General features: G+C 34.2%; 3 protein-coding genes across 3 annotated transcripts; 1 reads left to right on the top strand and 2 right to left on the bottom strand.

The window, feature by feature from the left end:
* Positions 1-270: 270 nt before the first annotated feature.
* LOC133287639 (N6-adenosine-methyltransferase MT-A70-like) lies at positions 271-4,778 on the bottom strand. Its single transcript, XM_061485289.1, has 8 exons — positions 4,609-4,778; positions 2,909-4,091; positions 2,679-2,777; positions 2,466-2,549; positions 2,011-2,360; positions 1,636-1,852; positions 1,069-1,148; positions 271-774 (listed from the first exon to the last, which is right to left on the bottom strand). The coding sequence occupies exons 2-8, from the start codon at positions 4,079-4,081 to the stop codon at positions 495-497; spliced, it is 2,283 nt and encodes a 760-aa protein (XP_061341273.1). The 5' UTR covers positions 4,082-4,091; positions 4,609-4,778; the 3' UTR covers positions 271-494.
* A 7,880-nt stretch (positions 4,779-12,658) lies between these two features.
* On the top strand, positions 12,659-14,053 carry LOC133287650 (putative UDP-rhamnose:rhamnosyltransferase 1). The gene has a single exon (XM_061485300.1). The coding sequence runs from the start codon at positions 12,659-12,661 to the stop codon at positions 14,051-14,053; it is 1,395 nt and encodes a 464-aa protein (XP_061341284.1).
* Positions 14,054-16,520: 2,467 nt separating this feature from the next.
* Positions 16,521-18,111, bottom strand: LOC133287671 (putative UDP-rhamnose:rhamnosyltransferase 1). The gene has a single exon (XM_061485329.1). It carries the CDS (start codon positions 18,066-18,068, stop codon positions 16,656-16,658), a length of 1,413 nt encoding a protein of 470 aa, XP_061341313.1. The 5' UTR covers positions 18,069-18,111; the 3' UTR covers positions 16,521-16,655.
* Positions 18,112-27,264: the final 9,153 nt, after the last annotated feature.

Below are 27,264 nucleotides of genomic sequence, written 5' to 3'. Positions count from 1 at the left end.
GTATTATGTAACATTTTAATTGTCCTCTAATCATTTTTATAAACATTTTATAACTCAATTTTGCGCCTCCTGAAGCTTCAGCATTCCGCTTGCTTCAACTTTTCCAGTTGTCAATACATGCTCCCTTCAATTTTCATGCATCTATCTATTGTATTTCCCTTCGCTTTCCTGTGATTGCAAAATCAGTAGAGTGCAAGCAACACCACAAATTCACAATATTGATGCCTGAACATAAACAATGAATATAGGCTTATATAGCACTGACGCACAATTGGAATGAGACTTTTATAACACTCCTCATGACTAACAACTATTACACAATTATTTAATTTACATAAGCATCCTCATCCAAATCAGGTATTTCCTCTCAAAAACCTTGCTACACTTAACCACAAAAACAAAAAGGCGAGGGAACAGTGTCAAAAAGCTGCTTTCCTTTCAGCTTTATCAAGGAATTGCCCCTACCAATTATGATTGAATCAGTGGAAACTAACTTAACTAATGTCCACATCAACGGCCATTGACTTCTCCTCTGAAGCATAGGAAGCTTCTGGAGCTGCAGGCTCTGCAAACTGTGTTACAGCGGACTTTGATTCTGTGACTGCAAATGGACTCCTCGTATGAGCAGCAACACTAGAGTCTACTTCCATAGCAGAAGCTCTGGGCGGTGATGGTGGCTGCACCTCCATATCTGGGTAAGCAGCCTTAAACCTTGCTCGCAGCCCCTCATCAACTAACCTTACACCATTCAATTGATTACCAAGAGACATCCATCTGAAAACAATGGAGAACATAATCAATAATAAAGAACAACACAAACAGCCTAAGTATTCTATCTACAAGGATGAAATTTTGGCCCTAAACCCACAACTGCAACTAGGTTAGATTCTCAACCAAGAAATCAAAACCACATGACAAGAAAACATTTAATTTATAGAACATATCGCGTGAACTCCACTTATATAGCATAAAAAACCATTTCATATCCAGTAGACTCGATCTCAATCAAACTACTTTAAGAATACCATGAAAGAAAAACTCAAATAGATAACAGTCATGAAAACCTACCCTGCATGAGTATTGTGCATGCGAGCAAACAATTCCAACTTTCTTGTTCTCGGACTTATCCTCTCCAGCAGAGGATACATCTGCGGGAACCAATATTGACAACTTTGAATGTTAAGCATGTCAATAATTTAAGTTCAATAACAGGAACAGGTAAAATAACATTATCAGGTTTAATTCAACTATTTCCTCTTCATATTTTTTTTTTTTTGGGGGGGGGGGGGGGGGGGGGGGGGATATTGTAGAGATAGCAAGATGGAATTGTGCAGGCTTTACAATTAGAAATGAGGAAAAGATATCATGTGAATGGCTTTTAATAAGTTCTCCTTGTCCTGGCCAAACTGCCAAAGCCTATTATCATGTAAAAAACATTATTTTGGATAAAACTGAAACTTGATTACAGAGAAAGAGGGAAACTGCAACTAAAGATAACATAAAATATCCTTCAAAACAGAAAATCATGGATACAGCATCAATGAATACTATTGACCACCCTTTTTAGAGATAAAGCCAGTCAAAGCATTAAGGGGCATAATTAACTATCAAAACTTAAGTGAAAATTATACAAACCTCATCCGGCTTGCGGCTAGTTTCCCTGACCTCAGCAACAATAACATCAGTGTCAATGTTCCTGTTTACTTCAGGATTACCCTTTATTCCAACAAGACAATGTTCCTTACTGTGATTGAGCCAGTGGCCTGTACGCCCAGTTCTGATTATTCGCTGAAGTTGATTTGTTTTTACCCAAATGATCTCCTCAACACGTTTATATCCCCAAAGTTCTAAGCTGCATGGAGCATTATGGAATATAGGTAAGCCAAATATAGAATATTAACAAAAAGCAGCTTTAATCTTTGATTGGTCATGCTAATCAGATAACAGTTTTTTTTTTTTTTTATTTACCAAAGTAACAATTAACGTATGACCAAACACAAGTGCAAATACCATTCACGTCCAAGTTCCATTGCACGTCCAGTGACCCATAGAAAAATAAGCCCATCAGTTTGCAGAGCAGGGACATTAAGACTGCGCATTTCATCATCAGCCATTGTTCCATAAGGCAGTTCCATGTGAATGTCCCATGGTGGATCTGCCATTATTACTCCAAATTGACCTAATATGTCCATTCTAAAGTTACGTATGTCACAGTTGATCCATTGTGGCTCACCAAGTTCCACTTCAGAACAATATTCAGCACGCTGAGGCTTTAGAGGTTTGGGAGGAGGAGGAGCACCCATCATTGCTGGCGACACGTCAGGTGTAGGGTCATACTCATAATGAACGTACTTGCATGTCTAACAAAGGACAAAAGAATAACACAACTCAAACTAATGATAAACATAACTAAAAAAATAAAAACAAATTCTAAATAAGATAAAATCAGGGGAAAAAAATAATGCCTTCATGTGTCGGCAAGTATCAAGAAAAGAACAGTCTCCTAAATTGATGTCAGTATGAGGAGCAATGATCCGCCTAAAATGAACCTGCCAAGAAAAGGATCACAATATACATCAAGAAAGGCTAATTAAAAATTTCATGGTTAGATTACACTGAAAAACACTTGTCAACCAGCATACGAGCTTAAATAGTAAAATATTGTCCTTGTCATTAACCTTATCACATGCTATAAAGGAACCCGATTGACGTCGGCAATCCTCTTTTGTCAGTGAGTCACAGTATTCCTTCACCTGAGAACCACCTTTTGTTTTGAACTGAAACAATACATTGTAAACAAGCTGGATTAGATTAAACTGTTTGTAATGCTGAAGTGCACTAAAAACTAACAACAAGCACAAGGGAAATTTTAGTGTAGGGCCTATTAAAGTAGACTGTGAACTTGAACCTTTGCAGCTACAGCAGTCTCCTTTGCAGTTGGTCGATGAATTAGGTCCAATAGCTCCTCGCCAGTTTTAGATTTTTGCATCTCTCTAAATGATTTCTTATTCAACAAAGCCTCAAGATCCTTCATATCATCCTCTAAAGTTCTTGGCTTCTGAGGCATTGCATTAGGACTACTCCCTGGGGCATTTGGCCCCAGTTGAAGTCTATGCATTGACGGAATACCTATACCTCTATGCATCTCCATCATCCCCATTACTCTGGGTGCTCCCCTTGGTCCTCCTGAAAACATTGGCTGCAACCCCGACATATGGGGGTCCCCATGGGGTATCCACATATCAGACATTGGCCTCAGAACTGGCCTTCCCATCCCAAGCAAACCACCATTCACATTAGTGGCACTGGTAGTGTTCTGCTGAACTTGATTTTGATTCATATTCCCATCTCCAGAACTTGATTCAAGATGCTGATTTGGTGCACTTTCCGGCAATTCTCTCAGAAGCCGAGTTCGGTCTATATTTAAAACCATAATTCTTGATTTGCCACTCACTACAAATTCCTCCACTTCAACACCACCATTATCATCTGCCATTGACCTCAATGCTATCTCCACTGCAAGTGTTGGCCCTGAATCCCCCCCAAGCTCCTGAAGCGCAGCCTTCTCTACCGGTGTCACTGACTGATCATTCTCCAATTTCCTCAACACAGTGGAAGAATCAATTGGTGAGAAAGGCACTCGCTCTAACAGAAAAACAGCAACCATTGATCGAACCACTGCTAACGGACTAACCGTCTCAGATTCTACCTGAGAAACTGGGTTTGAATCCTGAGATAATTTTGGCTTTTGATTCTTGTGATTTGTCAAGTCAGCCTCAATAGAGCTGTCAATGCATGTTTCAGCATTAGATCCGTGCGCTAGTTTGATAGGTTTCTTGGGATTCAATTTTGGATCAGGCAGAGGCAGAGAAGGGGTAGGAGCGAACGGACGATGGTTGAAAGAAGATACAACCTTGAGAGAAAGGTCAAGGGAAGAGACAAGATTGGGTATTATGGTTTGTATAGAAGCAAGCATCTCCAAGTGGGTCTTGTGTTGGGACTCTATGCGAGCTTCAAGCTGTTGCCTTATGTCCTTAATGGTGGCTATGTCATCCTCATTGCCATCAGATTGCGTCTCCATGGTTTCCTCCCTAAAACCCAAAAGTGCATCAAATTTCAGACATTCTGGTTACAACCAGGATTGTTCAACAAGAAACAAATACAAACAAGAAGATCTTTGAAGAACCTCGACAACTAAGACTAGAAAACAGTTTGATCAAACAAAGTATCATCTTTTTCAAGCTAAACACAAAGAAAATAAAAATTGAATGCATAATGCTATTGTTTCAAGTTCAACCAGCCACCAAGTAACTACCTAGAGGGAGGTTAGCCATTGTAATCACGATATAGAAACGATGGCAAAGCACAATTTCATCAAAATATAATAACATTATTCTTCAATATAAAAAATAAAAATATCAAATTCAAATATTAAAAGATACAACCAATGCATACAAACTAAACATGGAAGAAAGAAATCTCAAACACTCAACAAATAAGAGTATGCCAAATTCCCAAAGAAACAAAAGATAGATTGAATCATCCCAAAAACAAGTTTAAATCACGACAATGCCGAAAAGAGCTTAAATTTATAGCAAAAATCAAGACCTAGAATAGGAGAACTTGAGCAATGACGAGTTGGGATGAAAAATCAAACGAATCGGGCAGAGAGTTCTTGAAGCGTGAAATTCGCCGGAACTTGGAATTTTCCGATGTGGGTTACGGCAGAGATAAAGACTCAGGGATTTAGGGCTTCAAGGGTTAAAGTTGCAGAGGAGAAAGAGTCATTGTTGGTCACGTTAGCTAACATTATAACATGAGTTTTATAATTCAAATTTAACAGAATTACAATTTTCTTACTCACTCTTTGATTTTCGCATTAACATAGATTTTACGTATAATTTTTTCTAAGGTCTCACATGTTTTTTATCTCTACAACATAAGATTTCAATTCTTTGAGAATTATAAAACCCTTATAATATTGTACTTAATAAGGAAATATTAATAATAATATTAATGTTGTTCTTAAATAACAACATTAATGTTGTTATTCTTCTACTTATTATACAGTCTGGACGAATTTTCCAATTTTTGTTATTTTCTGTAAAATTTTTAAAATCAATAGAAATTAATAATAAAAAAATCAAGAAATTTTTTGTATAGACTATAGAGAAATATTTAATATTATTTTATGTTTCAAAAATCAGATTAGGCCGTCAGTTTAATTGAATAGATTTTTTAATTATTTTTAAATTAAATATTTATCTAGTTAAATTATAACCTAAATGTTTCAGAGGTTTAATTTTTTGTTTGATTTAAAAATATTGATATTATTTCGGTTGAATTTCAAAAATATTTTTATATAATTAAGTAATAATTTAAAGAGTTTTAGTGTTTGTTCTTTTAAAAGAGGTGAAATAAGAAAGACACAAACAATGCAAATTATGAAAGAAAAGGTAAGTATTTTTTTAAATTTAAATTTTAAATAAAAAAAATATTAGATTGTGCCTTTTTCTCTTTTAAAATGACACAATTATATGTCCTTTAAAAGGATAAATATTTTTCTCTAATTTAAATTGGTCATTCTATTTCTAATTTTCTATCTATATGTGATAAATCAAGTTATTGTTGGTAAATTTTTATATTTAATAAATTAAATTTAATGCATCATTAAATTTTAATAATCTAGAGTTTAGACACGAAATAGTGATCTAATTTTTTTTTGAGTAGACTATAGTGATCTAATTTAATTATACTTCACATTAGAAATTTTATTGAACATTCATTTAAATAAAAAAAATTGAAATGCATGCATCTTCGAAATGTAATAAATTAATTGAGCTATTAATTAATAAGATTATAATGATTTTTTACTTGACAATTAACCTCTATTTTTTGGGTAGAAAAGGAAATTGCATTAATAAACTAAGTTGTAGAAATAAGCAAGTGTGTTGAAGATTGAAATCCTCAGTGTTCAACGTATACTAAAGTGAAAAGTATAGAGGTTAGTCAAATTGTATGTCTTTTGTTCTTTGATCTTTGTCCGTTCTTTCTTTATTTTTTTTATTTTCTTTTGACACATGGAAAAACCAATTTGAAGTTTCCACTTCCCACCCATGATTCATTGGTTAAGGGTTTTTGGTTTATATTGAATTTTTTGCTATGACATTTATATGAATATATGTATATATTCTTTTCCTCCTTCAACACGGGTAGAATTGTAGAAAATCATTAGCTTCAGTTTCTGTATCATTAGCTACATGGGTTAAAATTGACTAGATAAATGGATTTATCAATTTCTCAATCAAAGATGTTTATTTTATTTGCTATAGTTGTCAAGTGTAATGCAGACCAAGACTCATTTTTCCTTTCAATCCTACTTCTAGGAACTTTGTGCTATACTATATCATTAAAGATATGTGTAATCTTGTCCTTTATAAGGATTAGGGAAATATATGGGCGGTTTTTTTACATTTTTTTTTATAAAATGAAATTTTATATTAACTTTGTTAATAAAAAATAAGTAATATATAAAATTACATTAAATTATGAAAAAGGTTTATTATTTCTTTAATAACTCTAAAATGATGAGATTGCTGCATATAGTTTTATTTGTTGGTGTAAGATGTTGTATATAGTAGAAGTAGTATAAAGGATTTAGTCCCACATTGTATATTTTAGTGTGTACATACACAATAATTTTATATATAATATAGACTATGTTTCAGTGTGTATATACACAGTAATTTTATATATAATATAGTCTCCGCAATGCTATTTTGACACACATTTACTCAATGTTTCTTTCGTTTCTTGATCGCCGGCTGGACCTTTTTCCGGCTACCTTTTTCGACAAAACTAGTGTCATTCAAAACATCTCACCAAGGCGGTCCCATCTATCCAAATTTCAGGTATAGATCTGCAAGGACGTGCCCTCGCGCGCCTGAGAAAGCTTCGCTACCTCCGTCCTTGTTGCCGATGCGTAGCGACTCGTGGAAGGTCCTTTTCGGTCACAATTTTTTGGATTTTTCTCCCCTCTATGACGGTTCCAGATCTATCCTCATCTTGGTGTTTGGAGTTCGTTTTGGTTTTCGCTCAGATCTCCTCCCATTCCGTTTAGTTTTGTGATCTTTTTTGGTTGGTTTCTTATTTCTTTTTTTGTGACAAATGGATACTCCTATCTTTTCTACTTCTCATGAGACTCTATCGTCCTCCAAGTCGGATCCATCTATATTTACCAACTATATTCTTACTCCACTGAGTATGGATAAGTTGGATGGCTCAAATTATGACTCTGGGTCTTCAGATCTCCAACTTTGGTTGGATGGGCAGAATTATACATCTCATATCACTACCAAGGTTGAATCTATTGCGGCTGCTGAATACACACACTGGAAAATGATTGACACTTAGTTGTGCAGTCTTATTAATTCCACTCTTCGCCTATCCATTAAGCATATCTTTCTACTTGCAAATACTTATGAGGTTATTTGGCGTCAGGAAAAGGCCTTGGACACCAATGATACACAGTGACTCTAGATGTGTGTCAGAAGCTGATGTCTACCTTTGCTTCTTGTAATTTTGATTGTCTTATATCTGAGTACTTGGGGAAAGCTCAGAGTTTACTTCATAATCTCAATAAGCTAATGTCTTTTACTAGTGATGTTGCTTAAGAGCGGGAACAACGTAATACTCTTTTTAAGTTATTGAATTTATATGGTTTACCCCTACATTTGTATGCCAATCGGGATCAGATTTTGGGGTTTGCTACTTTTCCTACATTGGATTTTGTGATGTCTACTTTGCTTAGGATTCCACTTAAGCTCTCTATAGCATCAACACATGTTATGCCCAATGTCTCTACGGTTGACTTTTCTGACTCTTCCGCCCTTGCTTCCTGGGGATTTGGTCGTGGACGTAAGCCCTCTAAAGGTCGGTTACTTTGCATGCATTGTCATCAGACTAATCATATTATTGACCGTTGTTGGAAGCTCTATGGCAAGCCATCTCAACCTTTTCGGACTGCTCATATTGTTCAGGCTCCTTCGATTGATCCTGATCCAAGGTTGTCTTCTGCACCACAACCTCCTGCAGCTCTTCTTAACGAATTTGTGACTTGGTGGTCTGAGAAGAAAACATCTGGTTCTATTGCCTCTATTGCTCCATCTGATAATTCTTTTGCTAGGATCTCTCAGTTACAATATCCAAGCCCTTGAACTCTTGATTATGGGGCTTTTGATACCATTTATAGTAGTATAAGTATTTATTCACCTCTCTTTGTACTACTGGTTCATTCCCTACTATTACTATGGCCAATGGGTCTTTGGTCCAATCTCGTGGGATTAAAATAGTTCTTCTCTTCCCCTCTTTATCTCTTGATCATGTTCTCTATTTTCTAAATTCCCCTTTTAACTTTTCATTTAGTCATTTGACCAAATCCATTGATTGTGTGGTTTATTTTACTAAAGTAGAGAAAAATGATAGTGGCATTTTTAAGCAATTGTTTAGGTAATAATTGGTTGAAAAATAACATGAGGCATATTAATTATATGGTGGCAGCTTTCAACTACTCTCCCTTTTCATCAGAACAAATGCAGACTTTTCCTCCATATGCATCAGTTTCCTTTGTTCTTTGATAAATTTCTCATAATCTTGTTCCAGCTCTGGATTTGGGAACGGGGATTTACAATCTTGAATCAAGATAAATTGAAAGAGAGAAGAACAAGAAGAAGAAGGGATTGGTATTAAAAGATTGCTTCTATTGATATCTCAGAGAATACAAGAGCATAGCTTCACACCGAGACTGTCTCAGTTTACAATACAATAATCAAAAGATATATCTCATTTAGGTTATATATATTGCTATCTAGACTTCTCCCAAAAGACTCTATGACCAAGATCGCTAGATTGTATAGCGAACTTGGGTAAAAACTGCCATGTGTTTTATTTTTATTCGAGCAGACTGCCATTTTTATTTTACCAAGTTCACTAGACTGTATAGAGAACTTCAAAGAGACTACCATGTGTCTTGAAAATAGTTAGAACAGACTGAAATTTTGACCACGTAGTTCGCTACTACCAATAGCGAACTAGGTGACCATCAGAAACGTGCCACGTCAGCAAATGAAGTCCGCTACCTACTGTAGCGAACTTGCCCGCGTGGCATGTTGAAAAATAACACTGTTCACGTGGCATTTGGGTAAAAAAGTCAATGAACAGTGGCATTTTGGTTACTGTTCCTTTGGGAGAAGCCTAGATAGCCATACACACACAATGCTAATTAACATCTTCTTAACAATTGTCCTAGCCCCTAATTAAAACCATCCAATTGCTGCTTAATATACCATCCAATTGAAGGTTTTGATCCAATTGCCTTGAGTGGGGACCTGGAGTTGCTCTTTACCAAGATTATATATGGTGACGATTCCCGAAGCTAGTGAGGGGAAGCAGGATCTGTGGCTAGATCTATATCCAAACAAGAAAAGGAACGAATAAATTCCCCGCTTCTTGGTCAGTGGATAAACACAAGTCGATGCACCAGCTCCAACTATAATTGCAATTGCACTTTATAACAATATCAAGTACACTCTATAATTGCAAGTACACCCTATAACAATATCATCAAAAATCTTGCATTGCAGTCATAACCAATTAATATCAAATTCAAATATAGGACCAGAAAACACCTAAATAAAAAATACAGCAAAAATTTTCTAATGTGATCTAAAAACCCCTCATTCTTCAATTTAATCTATTGGAGAAACCTAAAAGTTCTATCCTTTTCTTCCTTATAACTAGCATTAACTCCCATTAATGTAGAAGTAGCATGACAATATCAAGAGAATCAAATGACACCAAGCTCCAATCATGCACACCCACTTTTTAGTACATTGAGGTAACAAATATAGGCTTGAAAATTTCTCATTTTACACTAATTTTCATTTCACTCAATGATGTAACAATAGAACAATAAAAAAAAATTAAGAAAGGAACTAAACTCACTCTGCTAACTTCATTAGCTTGTACATACTAGCTGTAGTATGCGAAAACAATTTTGAAGAGTTAGAACAATTCTAACACAAACGAAAGTGAGATGATGCAAAATTATATGGAAAGTAGGCTTTCAGGAAAATGCAGAAGTTTTCTGCTATATTATCATTCTTCAATCATCAAAAGTCTTCCCTCACATCCTTCTAACCAGCCCTTTAAAGGCAATACAAAAAGTAACTGACAACAAAGGACTATCAATGGTCTTAAAAACTGATACAAACGGAAATAACCATAAACAAAACATAAAGTCATGCAAACTGAAACGTCTGTAATTATTAAAATCCATAAAAAACTTTAAAACTGAAACGTCTGCAATTACACTAATTTATGGTGACTTAAGTGCATCATCCTCTCCCACTAGGAAAAGATTCGCCCTCGAATCTACGTCGTCTTTCTTCACTTGGTAATCCAGGCGGCAATTCTTTTGGCATTACATCTGCGAATTTTGTCAGTTCTAAAATTTCTGACTTGGACATCAGAGACTTTGCTTCCTTCCTCCAATCTGAAGGTGCTAGTGTAATAAGGTGACCATCCTTTTTGAAGGTGTAAGTATTTTTTAAACCATCATGTTTTGCCTTCCTATCAAATTGCCATGGCCTACCTAATAAAATGTGACAAGCATCCATAGGAACGACATCGCACCATACCTCATCTGAATATTTTTTTCCAATTGAAAAACACACGCGGCATCTTTTGGTTACCCTCACCTCATTCCCTTTTTTTAGCCAAGACAACTTATAAGGTTGTGGGTGTGCTTCTGTTTTTAGCCCCAATTTTTCTACCATAGTGGTAGAAACCACGTTTTCACAACTCCCTCCGTCTATAATCACACTGCATGCTTTTCCCCCGCTGGTGCACTTGGTGTGGAAAATGGTGTGCCGAAGCCACGTTTCATCATTCACCAAATCCTCGTTCAAGACTTTTCGAGTGACTAGTGATTCTCCGGTATCAGCATAGACAATTTCTACCTCTTCAGATTCTGCTTCTTCTTGTTCATCTACATTGTCATAGATTGGTTCTTCATAAAAAATTGGAGCCTCTGCAAACGTCACAATCTGTTTATTTGGACAATCTGCAGCAAAGTGTCCAATTCCTTGGCACTTGAAACATCTCTTCCCTACACGACTTCCTTTACTCGACCCTTCCTCGTTGGGAATATTTTTTTGAGGAGTAGAACTCCGAATTCCTTTCTAGGAAATCTTGATTGAAACTTCGAACTGTCACCTTTTCTTTTACATTGTCCTTCCACCTTCAAGGACAATTTGCACACATCTTCATAAGACCAATACTGTTGTAGGTACACATCATCAAAAATTTCATCCCGCAATCCACCTAGATATCGAGCAATCACTTGTTCATCTTCTTCGACCATGTCACAACGCATTCGAAGACGATCAAATTCAGTGGTGTATTGTTCCACTGCAAGGTCACGTTGCCTGAAATTGTGATACTCAATAAAGGCCTCTTGTTTGTATTGAGCAGGCAAAAATTTGTGTTGCAATAATTTCTTCATTCTTCAAATGATGCAAAATTATATGGAAAGTAGGCTTTCAGGAAAATGCAGAAGTTTTCTGCTATATTATCATTCTTCAATCATCAAAAGTCTTCCCTCACATCCTTCTCTTCCTCTAGAGATGACAGTTCAGATTCCTGTCTCCTTTCTGACCCGTGCAACTGTGCCTCTGCAAGCAGTTGTTCGAGTTCTTGGATCTGTCTGTCCTTTTCCTCAATTTCAGCATCTCTCGCATCAGTATAATAATCGTCATCGGTAGGTTGACCGCGTCCTCTGCCGCCACGACCTCTTCGTCCACGACCACGACCTCCGCAATTTTCCTGCTCAGCCATCTTTAAGGCAACCAGGCTTTGATACCAAATTATGCAAAATTATATGGAAAGTAGGCTTTCAGGAAAATGCAGAAGTTTTCTGCTATATTATCATTCTTCAATCATCAAAAGTCTTCCCTTACATCCTTCTAATCAGCCTTTTAAAGGCAATACAAAAAGTAACTGACAACAAAGGACCATCAATGGTCTTAAAACTGATACAAACGGAAATAACCATAAACAAAACATAAAGTCATGCAAACTGAAACGTCCGCAATTATTAAAATCCATAAAAAGCTTTAAAACTGAAACGTCTGCAATTATAATAATTTATGGTGACTTAAGTGCATCATGAGATATCTAATAAGTTATCTACAATAATTAACATCTTGCATTATTTAAAGACAGTGCTATCATTCAGATTTGATACAATTAAAATAAGTGATATTTCAACCTTTCTTGGGCAAAGTCATGCTAAATATATATATATATATATATATATATATATATATATATATATATTATATATATTATAATTAAAAAAATACACACTTTAAAATTTATCTTATTTAAAAAAATTGGTTGAAATGTCCCACCATTAAACCTACTTTCCAATACCATTGAAATCAAGGGTATTTTTTTTTGGTGGGGGGGGGGGGGGAATATGCAAAAAGTGGGTCTGATATGCAAAAAGTGGGTCTGATATGAGAAATTAAGAGAGAAAAAAAAGAATTAATTTGGTTAAAAAGCTACTGGGAAGATCATGTGACAGAAAAAGAGAAAAATGACCGGGAATACAATTCATGTGATGCTGGTTCCATGGTCTGCCTTTGGCCACTTAATGCCATTTTTCCAGTTATCCATAGCTTTGGCCAAAGCTGGTGTTCATGTCTCCTTCATATCAACTCCCAAAAACATTCAAAGGCTTCCTAAACTTCCTTCAACTTTATCTCATTTGATAGATTTGGTGGAACTTCCATTACCATCATTAGACAAAGAGCTCTTGCCAGAAGGTGCTGAGGCCACTGTGGACATTCCATTTGAAAAAATTCAGTACTTAAAGTTGGCATACGATCAACTGCAACATGCAGTGAAGCAATTACTGGTCAATCAGCTACCAGATTGGATAATTTGTGATTTTAGTCCCCACTGGATGGTAGATATTGCCCAAGAGTTTCAGATAAAGCTAATTTTTTATTCTGTTCTCTCTGCTGCAGCAGCAGCTTTCTTTGGACCACCAGTTGCAAGGAAAGCTCGCTTATCTCTAGAAAATTTTACAGTACCACCAGAATGGGTGACTTTTCCATCATCAGTGGCTTTTCGGAGACACGAGGCAATTGCTTTTTGTGCTGGAGCAAACGAGGTAAATGCTTCAGGAGTAAGTGACCTTGAAAGGCTTGACAAGATAATTGGTGCCTCTAAAGCTGTAATATTTCGTAGTTGCTATGAAATTGAAGGTGAATATCTGAATGTATACCAGAAGCTAATTGGGAAGCCAGTGATTCCCGTAGGTTTATTGCCTATAGAGAGACCAGAGGGAGGAATTGTTGATGGGTCTTGGGGGAAGATATCTGAGTGGCTTGATAAGCAAGCATCCAAATCAGTTGTATTTGTTGGGTTTGGGAGTGAGTGCAAGCTGAGCAAGGATCAAGTTTTTGAGATAGCATTAGGACTTGAGGTGTCTGAATTGCCATTTTTATGGGCACTGAGAAAACCCAGTTGGGCAAACAATGATCATGATTCTCTACCTTTTGGTTTTAATGAGAGGACATCTAAGAGAGGACTTGTTTGTATGGGATGGGTACCGCAACAGGAAATATTGGCACATCCATCTATTGGGGGTTCTTTGTTTCACTCTGGCTGGGGTTCTGTAATTGAGACACTCCAGTTTGGCCACAGCCTTATTGTATTACCCTTTATTATCGATCAACCTTTAAATGCAAGGTTTTTGGTAGATAAGGGTCTGGCCATCGAAGTGAAAAGAAATGAAGATGGGTCATTCACCAGAAATGACATTGCCAAGTCCCTTAGACAAGCAATGGTGTTGGAGGAAGGAGAGAAGCTCAGAATAAAAACAAGAGAAGCTGCTGCAATTGTAGGAAATTTGAAGCTGCACCAGGATCACTACGTAGCAGCGTTTGTCCAGTTTCTCAAGAATGAAACATGGAACCAGATATGAAGTTAGAGTTTGCAGAAGTATTTGAATAATCATTTATGTTAATGTATTAGTGAATTGGCTTGTAGTGAGTGTGCTTTTCTACTATTATTTTCAAACATTGTAATGGTTATATATTAATATAATGTTTATTAGCTCACTGACTTATTAAATCACATTTTATGTATTTTTCTGGCTCTGCATTGTTGCGGATTCAGGCGGAGTTGTAGCTCATAGCTTACACTCCAGTTATCTGATCTAAGAAGCTAACTTGATAGAGCTATACAGCTGCTAATAGAGGAACCAAAAGATGTCAAACACTTGCCATGGTTTGCTAATTGTTTAAAACTGCATTACATCTAATTACTGACCACAAATTAGTGAAGTGTAGGGCTTTTCGGGTAGGCAAAGAGGCCTCCCAAGTAATCGATTCTGGACCAAACAGTCTAAAGTGATAATACTTTAGAGACTCTAGCATTATTATACACGATAAATGTCATTATTGCTTATGGCTGGCAATTTGGCAATAGGATCGCAACGTGGGGCGGTGAAAGATATTAATAATTAAAAAACAATAGTCACCTCAAAAATTTATTTGGAAAAATATTGGAAAACCCTTTTATTAAAGAAATTTGATCTGTAAAAACAGAAATAGATTCGGTAGTCTGATTACGAGTTGAGAATGTGTTAGCACCCTACAATGTCCGTTTAAAAAAACGGTTACCTTATACTAAGTGTGCAAATTATTGATAATATTATAAATCTTTTTTTTACCTCAAAAAAATTAAACAAAATTGATCATTGGAAACTAAAACTAATTTCTGAGAATTTTTTTTTGGGCTTGACGGGAAAAGGCCCGCTCCGACGTATCTCTTAGTACAATAAGAAACTCAAAGCTACGTCGTTCTATAGAAAACGTTTGTGTCTTGATTGATTTTAATTTTTGAAAATAATTGATTTGGAAGTTCCTGATTTGAAAGTTTCGAATGATCAAGCTGTTGTAGATAAAATAATTCAAAATGATAATTGCAGGATTGAAAAATTGTCACAACTCAGCTAATTCTTTTAAAATAGATTTGATGTAATTATTTTCAATTATTGTAAATTTTACGATAAATTTAAATGAATTTTGAATCACCAAGCCATTATGGCTAAATGATCCAAAAGATTACGGGATTAACAAGCTCTCTCAACTCAACTAATCCTTTATTATGAAAAATAAGTAGATTAATATAAAATAATGATTTTTAATAAACTTGAGCTATCAAACTGTCACAACTAAAATGACCAAAAAAAATAATTATGAAATCAATAAGTCGTCCCGGCTAAATTAATCCCTATATGATATTTTTAATATGATAATTTTATTTCAAAAATAATCATAAATTCTAATAGGTCTTGGGTCATCATTAGTATAATGTAAAAGAGAAAGGAATTGAGAAATTACAAAGTTATCTTCGTGAATGTGCAGACCAAAAATGATGCTTGCTAATATACACTATTAAAATATTCCAATCATGTTATAACAAGACAAAGTACTATGCTACCATTGTTAGTATAATGTAAAGAAATAGAAGTGAATTGAACAAATGTCACATTGCTTCGTGAGTGCGCAGATCAAAGAGCATATGCTTGATGATCTATAATATTAAAATATCTATTTAACAAGGATCATAAGATGCAAAGCAATAATGCAATATTAAATATTAAACATTTGAAGAATTGGAAGAGCATGATGAGTTACTGGCATCGCTTGCTGCAGGAGCCGAAAGATAATCTCGTGGGGTCCAATAACATGAATTATTCGGCTTGAAGAAGTCAAACTTTCACCGCCACGAACTAACTATACAAAGGATATGTTAATTTATTCGATTTTGTAAGCAATCAATGTGTGAGAGTTAAACACCTCTATTCCCATAGCTTTCTTTGTGCACCCAATTTTGTGTATAATCCCTGTGAGAAATATTAGGTGTATTAATGGTGACAAGTGATGGGTTATATAAGCTGGTCTGGCCTTATTTGTATTAGGTGGATCTAAATTTGGACAATTTTTTTTTTTTTACCAAAACAAAAATGAAATTGATTATTTTTATTATTTTTTATTTTTTATTTTTTTATACTTTTCATTATTATTTATTAATATTTATTATGTGTAAGGACAAAATTGAGTGGCTACATTGCCAACCAAAGGCAAATAATTATAAAAAAGATGTGCTTTAATACAATTCAGTGAGGGCAATAACTGCTCCCTCGACTACTTTTCTTCATCTAATTAAGTCTCGTACCAACACCATAGCATTCCAGGATAAGAAGGAAGAATTGATACCCGTTTGACATGAATTACCAAAGAAGATTGACACGAACTTTAACAAGTGTTAGAATATCTAGTAGAAAGTATAGAGGGAATAAAGGCTGAATATTATGTGTTATGATGAGATACAAAAGACAAAGTAAAAAGACTTATTCATACTTAAATAGGGAAACCCGAAATGTTTGAGCTAATAACCATTACAATGTTTGGAAATAATAGTAGAAAAGCTCACTCAGTACAAGCCAATTCACTAATACATTAACATAAATGATTATTCAAATTACTTTTGTAAACTCTTCAACTTCATATCTGGTTTCATGTTTCATTCTTAAGAAACTGGACAAATGCTGCGAAGTAGTGATCCTGGTGCAGCTTCAAATTTCCTACAATTGCAGCAGCTTCTCTTGTTTTTATTCTGAGCTTCTCTCCTTCCTCCAACACCATTGCTTGTCTAAGGGACTTGGCCACGTCATTTCCGGTGAATGACCCATCTTCATTTCTTTTCACTTCGATGGCCAGACCCTTATCCACCAAAAACCTTGCATTTAGAGGCTGATCATGAATGAAAGGTAATACAACAAGGCTGTGGCCAAACTGGAGTGTTTCAATTACAGAACCCCAGCCAGAATGAAACAAAGATCCCCCAATAGATGGATGTGCCAATATTTCCTGTTGCGGTACCCATCCCATACAAACAAGTCCTCTCTTAGATGTCCTTTCATTAAAACCAGAAGGTAGAGAATCATGATCATTGTTTGCCCAACTGGGTTTTCTCAGTGCCCATAAAAATGGCAATCCAGAAACCTCAAGTCCTAAAGCTATCTCAAAAACTTGATCTTTGCTCAGCTTGCACTCACTGCCAAACCCCACAAACACAACAGATTTGGTTGCTTGCTTGTCAAGCCACTCAGATATCTTACCCCAAGACCCATCAACAATTCCCCCCTCTGGCCTCTCTACAGGCAATAAACCTACGGGAATCGCTGGCTTCCCAACTAGCTTCTGGTATAGATTCAGATATTCACCTTCAATTTCATAGCAACTGCGAAATATCACAGCTTTAGAGGCACTAGTTATATTGTCAAGCCTTTCAAAGTCACTTACTCCTGAAGCATTTACCTCGTTTCTTCCAGCATAAAAAGATATTGCCTCTTGTCTCTGAAAAGCCACTGACGATGGAAAAGTCACCCATTCTGGTGGTACTGTAAATTCTTCTAGAGATAAGCGAGCTTTCCTTGCAACTGGTGGTCCAAAGAAAGCTAATGATGCAGCAGAGAAAACAGAATAAAAAATTAACTTTACCTGAAACTCTTGGGCAATATCTACCATCCAGTGGGGACTAAAATCACAAATTATCCAATCTGGTAGCTGATTGACCAATAATTGCTTCACTGCATGTTGGAGTTGATCATATGCCAACTTTAAGTACTGAATTTTTTCATATGGAACATCCACAGTGGCCTCAGCACCTTCTGGCAAGAGCTCTTTGTCTAATGATGGTAATGGAAGTTCCACCAAATCTATCAAATGAACTAAAGTTGAAGGAAGTTTAGGAAGCCTTTGAATGTTTTTGGGAGATGATATGAAGGAGACATGAACACCAGCTCTGGCCAAAGCTATGGATAACTGGAAAAATGGCATTAAGTGGCCAAAGGCAGACCATGGAACCATCATCACATGAATTGTATTCCCAGCCATTTCCCTCTTTTTCTGTTGCATGATATTCATCTTCCCAGCAGCTTTTATACCAAAATAATTCGTTTTTTTTTTTCCTCTTAATTTCTCATATCACACGCACTTTTGGCATCTTCCCCCCCCCCCAAAATACCATTGTTTCAACTGGTATTGGGAAGTAGGTTTCATGATAGGACATTCCAACCACTTTTTTAAATAAGATAAATTTAAAAGTGTGTATTTTTTTTTTTTAAAAAAAACTATTTTTTCAACATGACTTTCCCCAAAAAGGTTGAAATATCACTTATTTTAATTGTATCAAATTGAATGATAGCACTGTCTTTAAATAATGCAAGATGTTAATTATCGTAGATAACTTCAAGAGTAAACACTATTTTTGGTCCCTGACAATATCTACGAAATCCTTTTTAGTCTCTGGCAATAAAAAAGGATCAAATTGGTCCCTAAAATTATGAAAAAGGGCCACGTTAGTCCTTATGTCAATTCCTCTGTCACTAACGTGGCCCTTTTTACATACTGTTAGGGACCAATTTGGTCCTTTTTTATTGCCAGGGACTAAAAAGAATTTCGTAGATATTGTGAGGGACCAAAAATGGTGTTTACTCTAACTTATAAGATATCTCACTTTCGTTTGTGTTAGAATTAGGGATGTGCAAAATATCCAAAAGAACCGAACCGATCCATAACCAAACCGTTCCGCATTTTAAAAACCGGTTTCATATGAAACTTTATTTTATTTTATAAACTGGTTATTTACCAAACCATAAAAATAATTGGTTATCATGGTTATCCATAACCAAACTATTTTACAATTAAAGAACAAATAAGTATTATCTTTTATCCTTAGCATTAAAATGTAAAAATTACATAAATATGAATCATTTTTAAATGTGACATTATTAGAAAAGTCTCAAACACTAACAGAATTTATCAAAGAAAAATATTTCGTCGAAAATTTGACAAAAATCATATTACGAAGAAAATAGAGACGAAAATTTTTTTCATTGAAATAGAGACGGAACATGATTTTGTCATAATCACTGACATAAATTTTTTAGGGACAAAATATTTCAGTCAAAATTCTTGATAGAATCTAAATTCCGTCGAAACTTTCAACAAAACAATTCTGTCAAATTTTTCAACGAAAAATAATTCTGTAAAAATTTTTGACGAAACACATTTCCATAAAAAAAATTGATAGACAATAATTTCTTCAAATTTTTTTACTGAAAATATTTTCGTCCAAATTTTCGACAAAAAATATTTCCAGCAAAATTTTCAACAAAATTCATTTACAGCGAAAATTTTGACCAAAGATAGCGAAAATTTTGACCAAAAATATTTACGTAAAAAATTTTGACGAAAAATATTTCCAGCAAAATTTTCAACAAAACGCATTTACAGCGAAAATTTTGACCAAAAATATTTACGTAAAAATTTTGACGAAAAATATTTTCAGCAAAATTTTCAACAAAACGCATTTATAGCGATAATTTTGACCAAAAATATTTACGTAAAAAATTTTGACGAAAAATATTTCCAGCAAAATTTTCAACAAAACGCATTTACAGCGAAAATTTTATATTCGGTAAAAAAATTCAACAAATTTTTTTTTTATATTTTGGTTTAACCATCGAGTCTTGACCCTCATCCACGGTCCATTAAGAGGAAAGACCAAACCCTAGCCATTACTTTTTGGTTCAGAAAATGCCAAACTAAAACCTATGACTAATTTGGTGAGCTGGATACTGTTGTGAGTGTGGGGCTGAAGGAATTTTTGGACAGCACTAGTCATCGTACGTATTGAGGAGCGAAATTTCATCCGGATTGTCTGAGCGAGGGGTGGAGCAGCTGGGGACCACCCATTTGCAACGCGCAAGAAGCGCATGATACCTGCTGAGGTGGGGATAAAAAGGTCATGCAGAGAAGAAGAGGGAGATATAAAAAGGAGTGAGTGAGGCTCTCCCCTCTCTCGGTTCGGATTTCCTGTTTTTATTTTATTTTTCTGAACATTTTTAGTTTTTAATTTCTTTTTGGTTCTGGTACTGTAATGAGACTACTGTTCATCTGATGAGCCTTATGCATGTCAGTACAGCACTGTGATTTCCGGTTGTTAGGACTAGTGTTGTAGTTTAATTTTAAGCACTTTACTTTCTGTAATTTTTAAGTTTTCATTTGCTTTTTGTAAGCTCCATTCTTATGGATAGGAGCTAAACTTTTTATAGGTTGGGTGTAGGTACCCAAACCTCAGCTTTGAACTTGTGCTGATTACTGTTTTTGGAAGTTGATTCTCATTTTGTTCAATACTGTGTTGATGTTTATTTATGCTATTGTTAAGGCCTGATGATAGGATAATATTTTAGGAATTAGTCATTGAGAAATGACTAAGTCCAGAACTGTGTTGAACACATGGACTTGAGTGTGAGAGCACTCAAGGGATGTTACTCAGAGATGAGAACAACCTCCATGTTGTGTTGGTTTGGACTATAAGGGTCTTTGCTTCATTTAGCACAGAGATGTGCAAATGTTGGTTAAGGATAAAAATGTTTTTAATAGATTAAAAGCAATAATAAAGGGTCCAACAATTGGGAATTAATTTTTAGGAACTGTAATTAGCACTCATTCAGAGGCTGTTGGAAAAGGGGAACCGAAACTCAACCTGTTTTTAAACCTTAGTTTTCAACACTTCCGCATTATTTATCATTTGATTTTCAATATCTCACCTCTCATTCTGGTTACCAATTTCTTCATCTAAGAATCTTTTGCATTTAACTTTTCTGTTCGCATCAAAAACACCAGCTCATTTTCCTTTTGATTTTCCATTCCTTAAGTTATTAAATCAATTTTTAAAAGAAAAATCTAAAAAGAAAAGAAGTCACTGGTTAGTATTAGTATTGTATTTATTTGTTTTTCATTTTTACTCATTTTTAGAATAGGTTCAGTTTTAGCAATTGCAAAGTTTAGTCTAGTCACACACGCTAAAAATCCTTGTGGGAACGATATAAGGGTCTCAAATATGCCTTGTATTACTTGTTGTCGCGTATACTTGCGCGCTACTTGCATAACTGTTAGCAAGGCAACAAGTTTTTGGCGCCGTTGCCGGGGAGTCTTCATGGATGACTTCAGTGTTAGACAGATTGGGAGTTAATGCTAGTAATTAAGGATGAATGGGATATAACTTTTAGGTTTCTCCAATAGATTAAATTGAAAAATGAGGGGTTTTTACTTTTTAGATCACATTAGAAATTTTCGCTGTGTTTTTTTATTTAGGTGTTTTCTGGTCCTATATTTGAATTTGGTATTAATTGGTTATGACTACAATGCAAGATGTTTTGATGATATTGTCATAGGGTGTACTTGCAATCAGTCTTATTAAAATCGGACCGACTCGGAAATCGGTAAATCAGTCATATAATCGGTTTGGTTGAAGCAACGGACCGACCATGCATCAGAATCGGTGTCACCCGGTCCGACCCGGCCGGTTTTCATGAAAACCGGTGACCCGGCCCGGTCCCAAAAAAAAGTCAAATTATTTAAAAAAAAAAAAATCATAATGGACATATTTGAATATTTTTTTGCTTATTGATTTACATAAGTTATGTACTTACAACACTAATATTATCTCAATTATGCACTATTCATAAAATTTTGATTTGATTTATAATTAGAGATATCGTTTTCTGAACCTAAAGCCCCCTATCACGATCATTATATTTTTGTTTGATCATTTATTGGATAATAATATGCGATTTATTATTTTTTATATTAAAATATTTGAAATTTTTATCATTTTTTTTAGATATTGGAGTATGTTTATAATTTTTTAATACAAATTATAAAATTGCATATAATTACCAGGTCATGCGGTTGAATCAGTGACCCAATGACCCAATACCTCGACCGGGTCAATGACCGGGCCGGTTTTAATAACATTGCTTGCAATTATAGAGTGCACTTGCAATTATACTTGGAGCTGGTGCCTCGACCTGTATTTCTTTTTGGATGGTATTTTTTTTCTTCAAAAAGTTATTTTTTTTAAGAAAAAAAGCACTTATTGAAAAAAGTCTGTTTAGATACCTGCTTTTAAAAAAAACTTAAGTAAAAAAAAAAGTCAAAAATTTACTTTTTTTGAAAGCTAAAAATTTTAGCTTTTAAAAAAAAGTAAAAGTCAAATATTTTTTTAAAAATCTAAATAAATTTAATTTTTGTAAAAAATACTTTTAAAATAAGTAAGGCATAAAAAGAATTTTTTTTGAGAAGTCAATACAAATGGGTCCACTGACCAAGAAACGGGAAAAGCCACTCGTTCATATATTGTTTGGCATATTATTTGTCATGACTATTATTTGGCATAGAGGTTTAGAGCAGTGTTTTAAAACTCGGCTTAGACTGGTCACGTTGATTCGAGTTTCGGTAATTCGATGTCTTCATTGTTCAAGCTTGACATCATATTGGTTATGTGCTTGAACCAGTTGACCCGGTTTGAATCGGACCAAAACAGGGTTCAACCGAATCGAAAGATTTATCATTGTACGACTTTTATTTATTGGACATAATATTCATAATAAATTTTTTATTATATATTATTTTGAAATTCGGTTAAACTATAACTCAATTATCCAATATTTCAACAAAGTATTAAATAATGACCTATCTGAGATTTAAAACATTGATTTAGAGGATATATTAAGCAGTAATTGGAGGGTTTTAATTAGGGGCTAGGATAGTTGGGGGGGGGGGGGGGGGGGGGGGGTTAGTTCGGCAGTTTGTTAGTTAGAGTCTTTTGGAAAAAGTTAGCCTAGTTAACCACATATATAGTTTATCCAAAAGAATGAAAGATAGCCACATATACATAAAAAGAAAAGAAAAAGATAACCATATATATATATATATATATATATATATATATATATATATATATATATATATATATATATATATATATGAAATTGTCATTTCCGCAGCTGTTGTATGTACAGTAATTAAATTTTGGGATTCATAACCATACAAAGGTGGGCGAAAGCATTAAATGTGGGGGAATCGATGGTCAAGATTAATTGTTGTACATACATCAGCTCAACAATTAAATTTGAGTAATCATAATCATACAAAGGTGGGTGAAAGCATTAAATGTGGAGAACCGATGGTCAAGATTAATTGTTGTACATACAGCAGCTGCAGAAATAATTTTACGTGTGTACATACAGCAACTGCAAAAATAATTACGTGTGTGTGTTATAATATTGAAACTTGAAATTTTTTTATATTTTGTTATATTACAATATTGAAACAGTAGATTTTGAATTAGAATTAAAAACAGTAATAAGCAAAAGCATTCAATAATAATCAAGAACGTCAAATAATGTATGAGTAAATAAGATAAAGAAACTGTAGTCGGGATGCACTTCACCTCCGATCCTCCCTTATATTTCTAAATTAACTTTTACAATCAATTAATTCATTAGCTCAGACAATCCATCTATTCCTTATTAAGTAGTTGAACCCTAATGTCTTAGTGTATTCAACTTTTTAACTCAATTATAATCCTAGTGTCCTAGTGATCCCTTTTGAATCAAACATTAAGCAGATGAATTTAAAAGTCTGCAATCTATGTAAGTCTTTGTCTAGATCATGCACAAATTGTTATTCTACCCTTGTCCAAATTAAAACCCCAATATTCCTATTGTGAGATGTAACTCTCAAAACCCTATAATAGAGTGATCAATTCTAAAAAAGATATGGAAAAATTAACACAAGTAGGATAAAACTAATTAAATTAAAACAATTATAAAAACAATTTAGAAAATATAAAGGATTCACATTGAATCCGTGATCCCAACTACAAAAGAAAATTAGCCTGACATAACTGGCTTAAACAAAACAAAGAATGAAGAAGAAATCATAAAGAAGAAGAAGAATCAATGTTGCTCAGTCTCCTTCAAACTCCTCTCTCTCTGAAATCTCCAACTCTGGTATCCGGTGTTCTCCTCTTTCCCTTCAATCTTCTTGCCTCTGTCGAATTGTCCTTTTGTGTTTTCAAGAGATGCCTTTTTATAAGGATGAAACCCTAAACCATATCTTTTAACTTTTCATAATATCTTCAATGGAATCTTCACTAGAATCTCCTATCATATCTTTGATCCAATCCTTCCAATCTTTTTTTTTTATTTAATGGAAACTTTCCTTAAAAATATTCAAATGAAGATTTGATAAGATCTTGAATGATTCAGAAATCCAAAGCAACTCTACTTGATCTCTCCAATTTATGTCTTATTGAGCTGAAATTTACTACAAAATATAAGAAATCTTTTGATTTGAATATTTGAATATAAGAAATCTTGAATGATTCATATTTGAATATATATTTTTCTTATTGACTTACATAAGTTATGTACCTACAACACTACTATTATGTCAACTATGCACTATGCAGAAAATTTTGATTTGATTTATAATTAGAGATGTCATTTTCTGAACCTAAAGTATCGTATCACGATCATTATATTTTTATTTGATCTTTTATTGGATAATAATATGTGATTTATTATTTTTTATATTAAAATATTTGAAATATTTTCATTTTTTTTAGATATTTGAGTATGTTTATAAATTTTTAATATAAATTATAAAATTATATGTAATTACCGGGTCATGCGGTTGAACCAGTAACCTACTGGTTGAACCAGTGACCCAGTACCTCGACCGGATCAATGACCGAGCCAGTTTTAATAACATTGGTTGGTAGTACGGTCATTTTGCCGAATAAAAGCCGAATATTATGTGTTATGAAGAGAAACAGAAGATGAAGTAAAAAAAGCCTTATTCATATTTAAATAGGGGACCCGAAATTTAAAAAAAAAAATGATGAAAGATTAAAAAAAGAAAAAAAAAGGTATTCTTACAAATTAACTAAGATATTCAAAATTATTTTAAGATATATTCATAATATTATAAGAAAAAATAGCCTCTTTATTAAAATATGCAAGGATAAGGCAGCAAGCATCGGCAGACTCATTTTGTTGCAAGTGTCTGCAAGTAGGGGTGTCAATATGGGTTTTGACACGCGGGTCCACCCGCGACACGACACGAAAATTCGTGTTCGGGTTGACCCGTAAAAAAATTCGTGTCGTGTTCGTGTTGGAAAAAATGACACGCAAAAAATTCGTGTCGTGTTCGTGTTTATGAATTCGTGTTCGTGTCGACCCGTATTATTTTTAATTATTATTTTTTTATTATTATTTTTTAATTTTTTATTTATTTTCGATCTATTTTTTTAATTTTTTTTGTCAATTACCGTTTTGTCCCCTATTTTGCGTGTTATTCGTGTCGTGTCGTGTCAACCCGCAAAAAATTCGTGTCGTGTCAGTGTTGAAGATTTTGACACGAATGAAAATTCGTGTCGTTTCGAATTCGTGTCGTGTCAACCCATATTGACACCCCTATCTGAAGGGCCGACATAAACTTTTGGGGGTAAAAAAAAAATATCTACATGGCCTAAAACACCTGTACATGTAACAATAAATTTAGATAGGCCTTTGTCTTATTTGGCATAGTTGTAACTTGTCGATTACAATGCATTTCATAAGATAGGCGTTCTATTAAATGCATAAGATCCGCATTGGAAAATAAAAAACTAAAACGATTAATAAGACAGTGATAGGCCTTCTTTTCGTTAATAAAAATTTGTCATGGAAAATTATTTGTATAAATTTATGAACGATTAATATAAAATTTTGTGAATTGTTATTTATTAATACATTAAATATTTTTTATAAAAATTAATTTTTAATAATAGATATAATAGTCTTTTATTGATATGTTATCACACTATCCTGTTATGGACCTGAGCAAGGTTCATATCCTTAGAAGGCCTAGACGACTTAAGCTCAAAGGTAAACTCTATAAATAGGAGCTAAAGATCACATGTATGGCTAATTTCTCTTTAACCTATTTTATGCAATCACAGAGCGTACACACCACCCCCTCTTTGGCTAAGGCCGTTACATCGTGTGTTGTGATTCGCTACTTCCAAGATACCTAATTCATAGGTATCTAGAGAAAGTATCAGATCCTACATTAATCAGCTAACCAACAGTTAGACATCTCTGCCACTCGGGCAGAACATTAAGAAAAATAAACTTCTTCGACAATAATTGCAATTAACCGTCGAACGTTAATAATTTGATAAAGTACGCAATTTGATGACAATACATGTAAAGAAAATAAATCTTGTAATTATAGTACCAAAATTGAATCCTTACATTTGATACATACATATTTTTCTTCAAAAGATTAGTAAATAACACACTTATGATGCACTACACTTGTTTGTTAATTCTCTTCAATGCAGCTTAGGTAATTCAGCTCTTAATTACTTTTATTTTTCTCAACATATATTCTTTTATTTTTTAATGTATTTAAAAAAATTAAATTTTTTTTGGGGCACTGCCCCTGAATCCTCTTTACTAAGCGTGTAGACATAAATAATATTTTTTGGGTCCGTCACTAGCTGCAATTGCATATAAAGATTGTCCTAATTCCATGGAGTTTAATGAAAAATGACTTTTTATATTCATAATAGTATAAGATATCTACTAGATATTCTAACACTTGTTAAAGTTCGTGTCAATCTTCTTTGGTAATTCATGTCAAACGGGTATCAATTCTTCCTTCTTATCCTGGAATGCTATGGTGTTGGTACGAGACTTAATTAGATGAAGAAAAGTAGTCGAGGGAGCAGTTATTGCCCTCACTGAATTGTATTAAAGCACATCTTTTTTATAATTATTTGCCTTTTGGCAATGTAGCCACTCAATTTTGTCCTTACACATAATAAATATTAATAAATAATAATGAAAAGTATAAAAAAATAAAAAATAAAAAATAATAAAAATAATCAATTTCATTTTTGTTTTGGTAAAAAAAAAAAATTTGTCCAAATTTAGATCCACCTAATACAAATAAGGCCAGACCAGCTTATATAACCCATCACTTGTCACCATTAATACACCTAATATTTCTCACAGGGATTATACACAAAATTGGGTGCACAAAGAAAGCTATGGGAATAGAGGTGTTTAACTCTCACACATTGATTGCTTACAAAATCGAATGAACATATCCTTTGTATAGTTAATTCGTGGCGGTGAAAGTTTGAATTCTTCAAGCCGAATAATTCATGTTATTGGACCCCACGATATTATCTTTCGGCTCCTGCAGCAAGCGATGC

Source organism: Gastrolobium bilobum, unplaced genomic scaffold (assembly GCF_033153095.1).
Source record: "Gastrolobium bilobum isolate Gb01-03AN ecotype WA unplaced genomic scaffold, APGP_CSIRO_Gbil_v1 utg6021, whole genome shotgun sequence".
NCBI classification, from domain to species: Eukaryota; Viridiplantae; Streptophyta; class Magnoliopsida; order Fabales; family Fabaceae; genus Gastrolobium; species Gastrolobium bilobum.
This window is presented reverse-complemented; position numbering and strand designations above follow the sequence as displayed.

Coding starts and splice junctions, on each gene's coding strand:
- LOC133287639 (XM_061485289.1), bottom strand. CDS start 4,081: ATGGAGACGCAATCTGATGGCAATGAGGATGACATAGCCACCATTAAG. Junction 2,550..2,678: donor CCTTTATAGCATGTGATAAG/GTTAATGACAAG, acceptor TTTTCTTGGCAG/GTTCATTTTAGGCGGATCAT. Junction 1,853..2,010: donor ATGGAACTTGGACGTGAATG/GTATTTGCACTT, acceptor TGCTCCATGCAG/CTTAGAACTTTGGGGATATA.
- LOC133287650 (XM_061485300.1), top strand. CDS start 12,659: ATGACCGGGAATACAATTCATGTGATGCTGGTTCCATGGTCTGCCTTT.
- LOC133287671 (XM_061485329.1), bottom strand. CDS start 18,068: ATGAATATCATGCAACAGAAAAAGAGGGAAATGGCTGGGAATACAATT.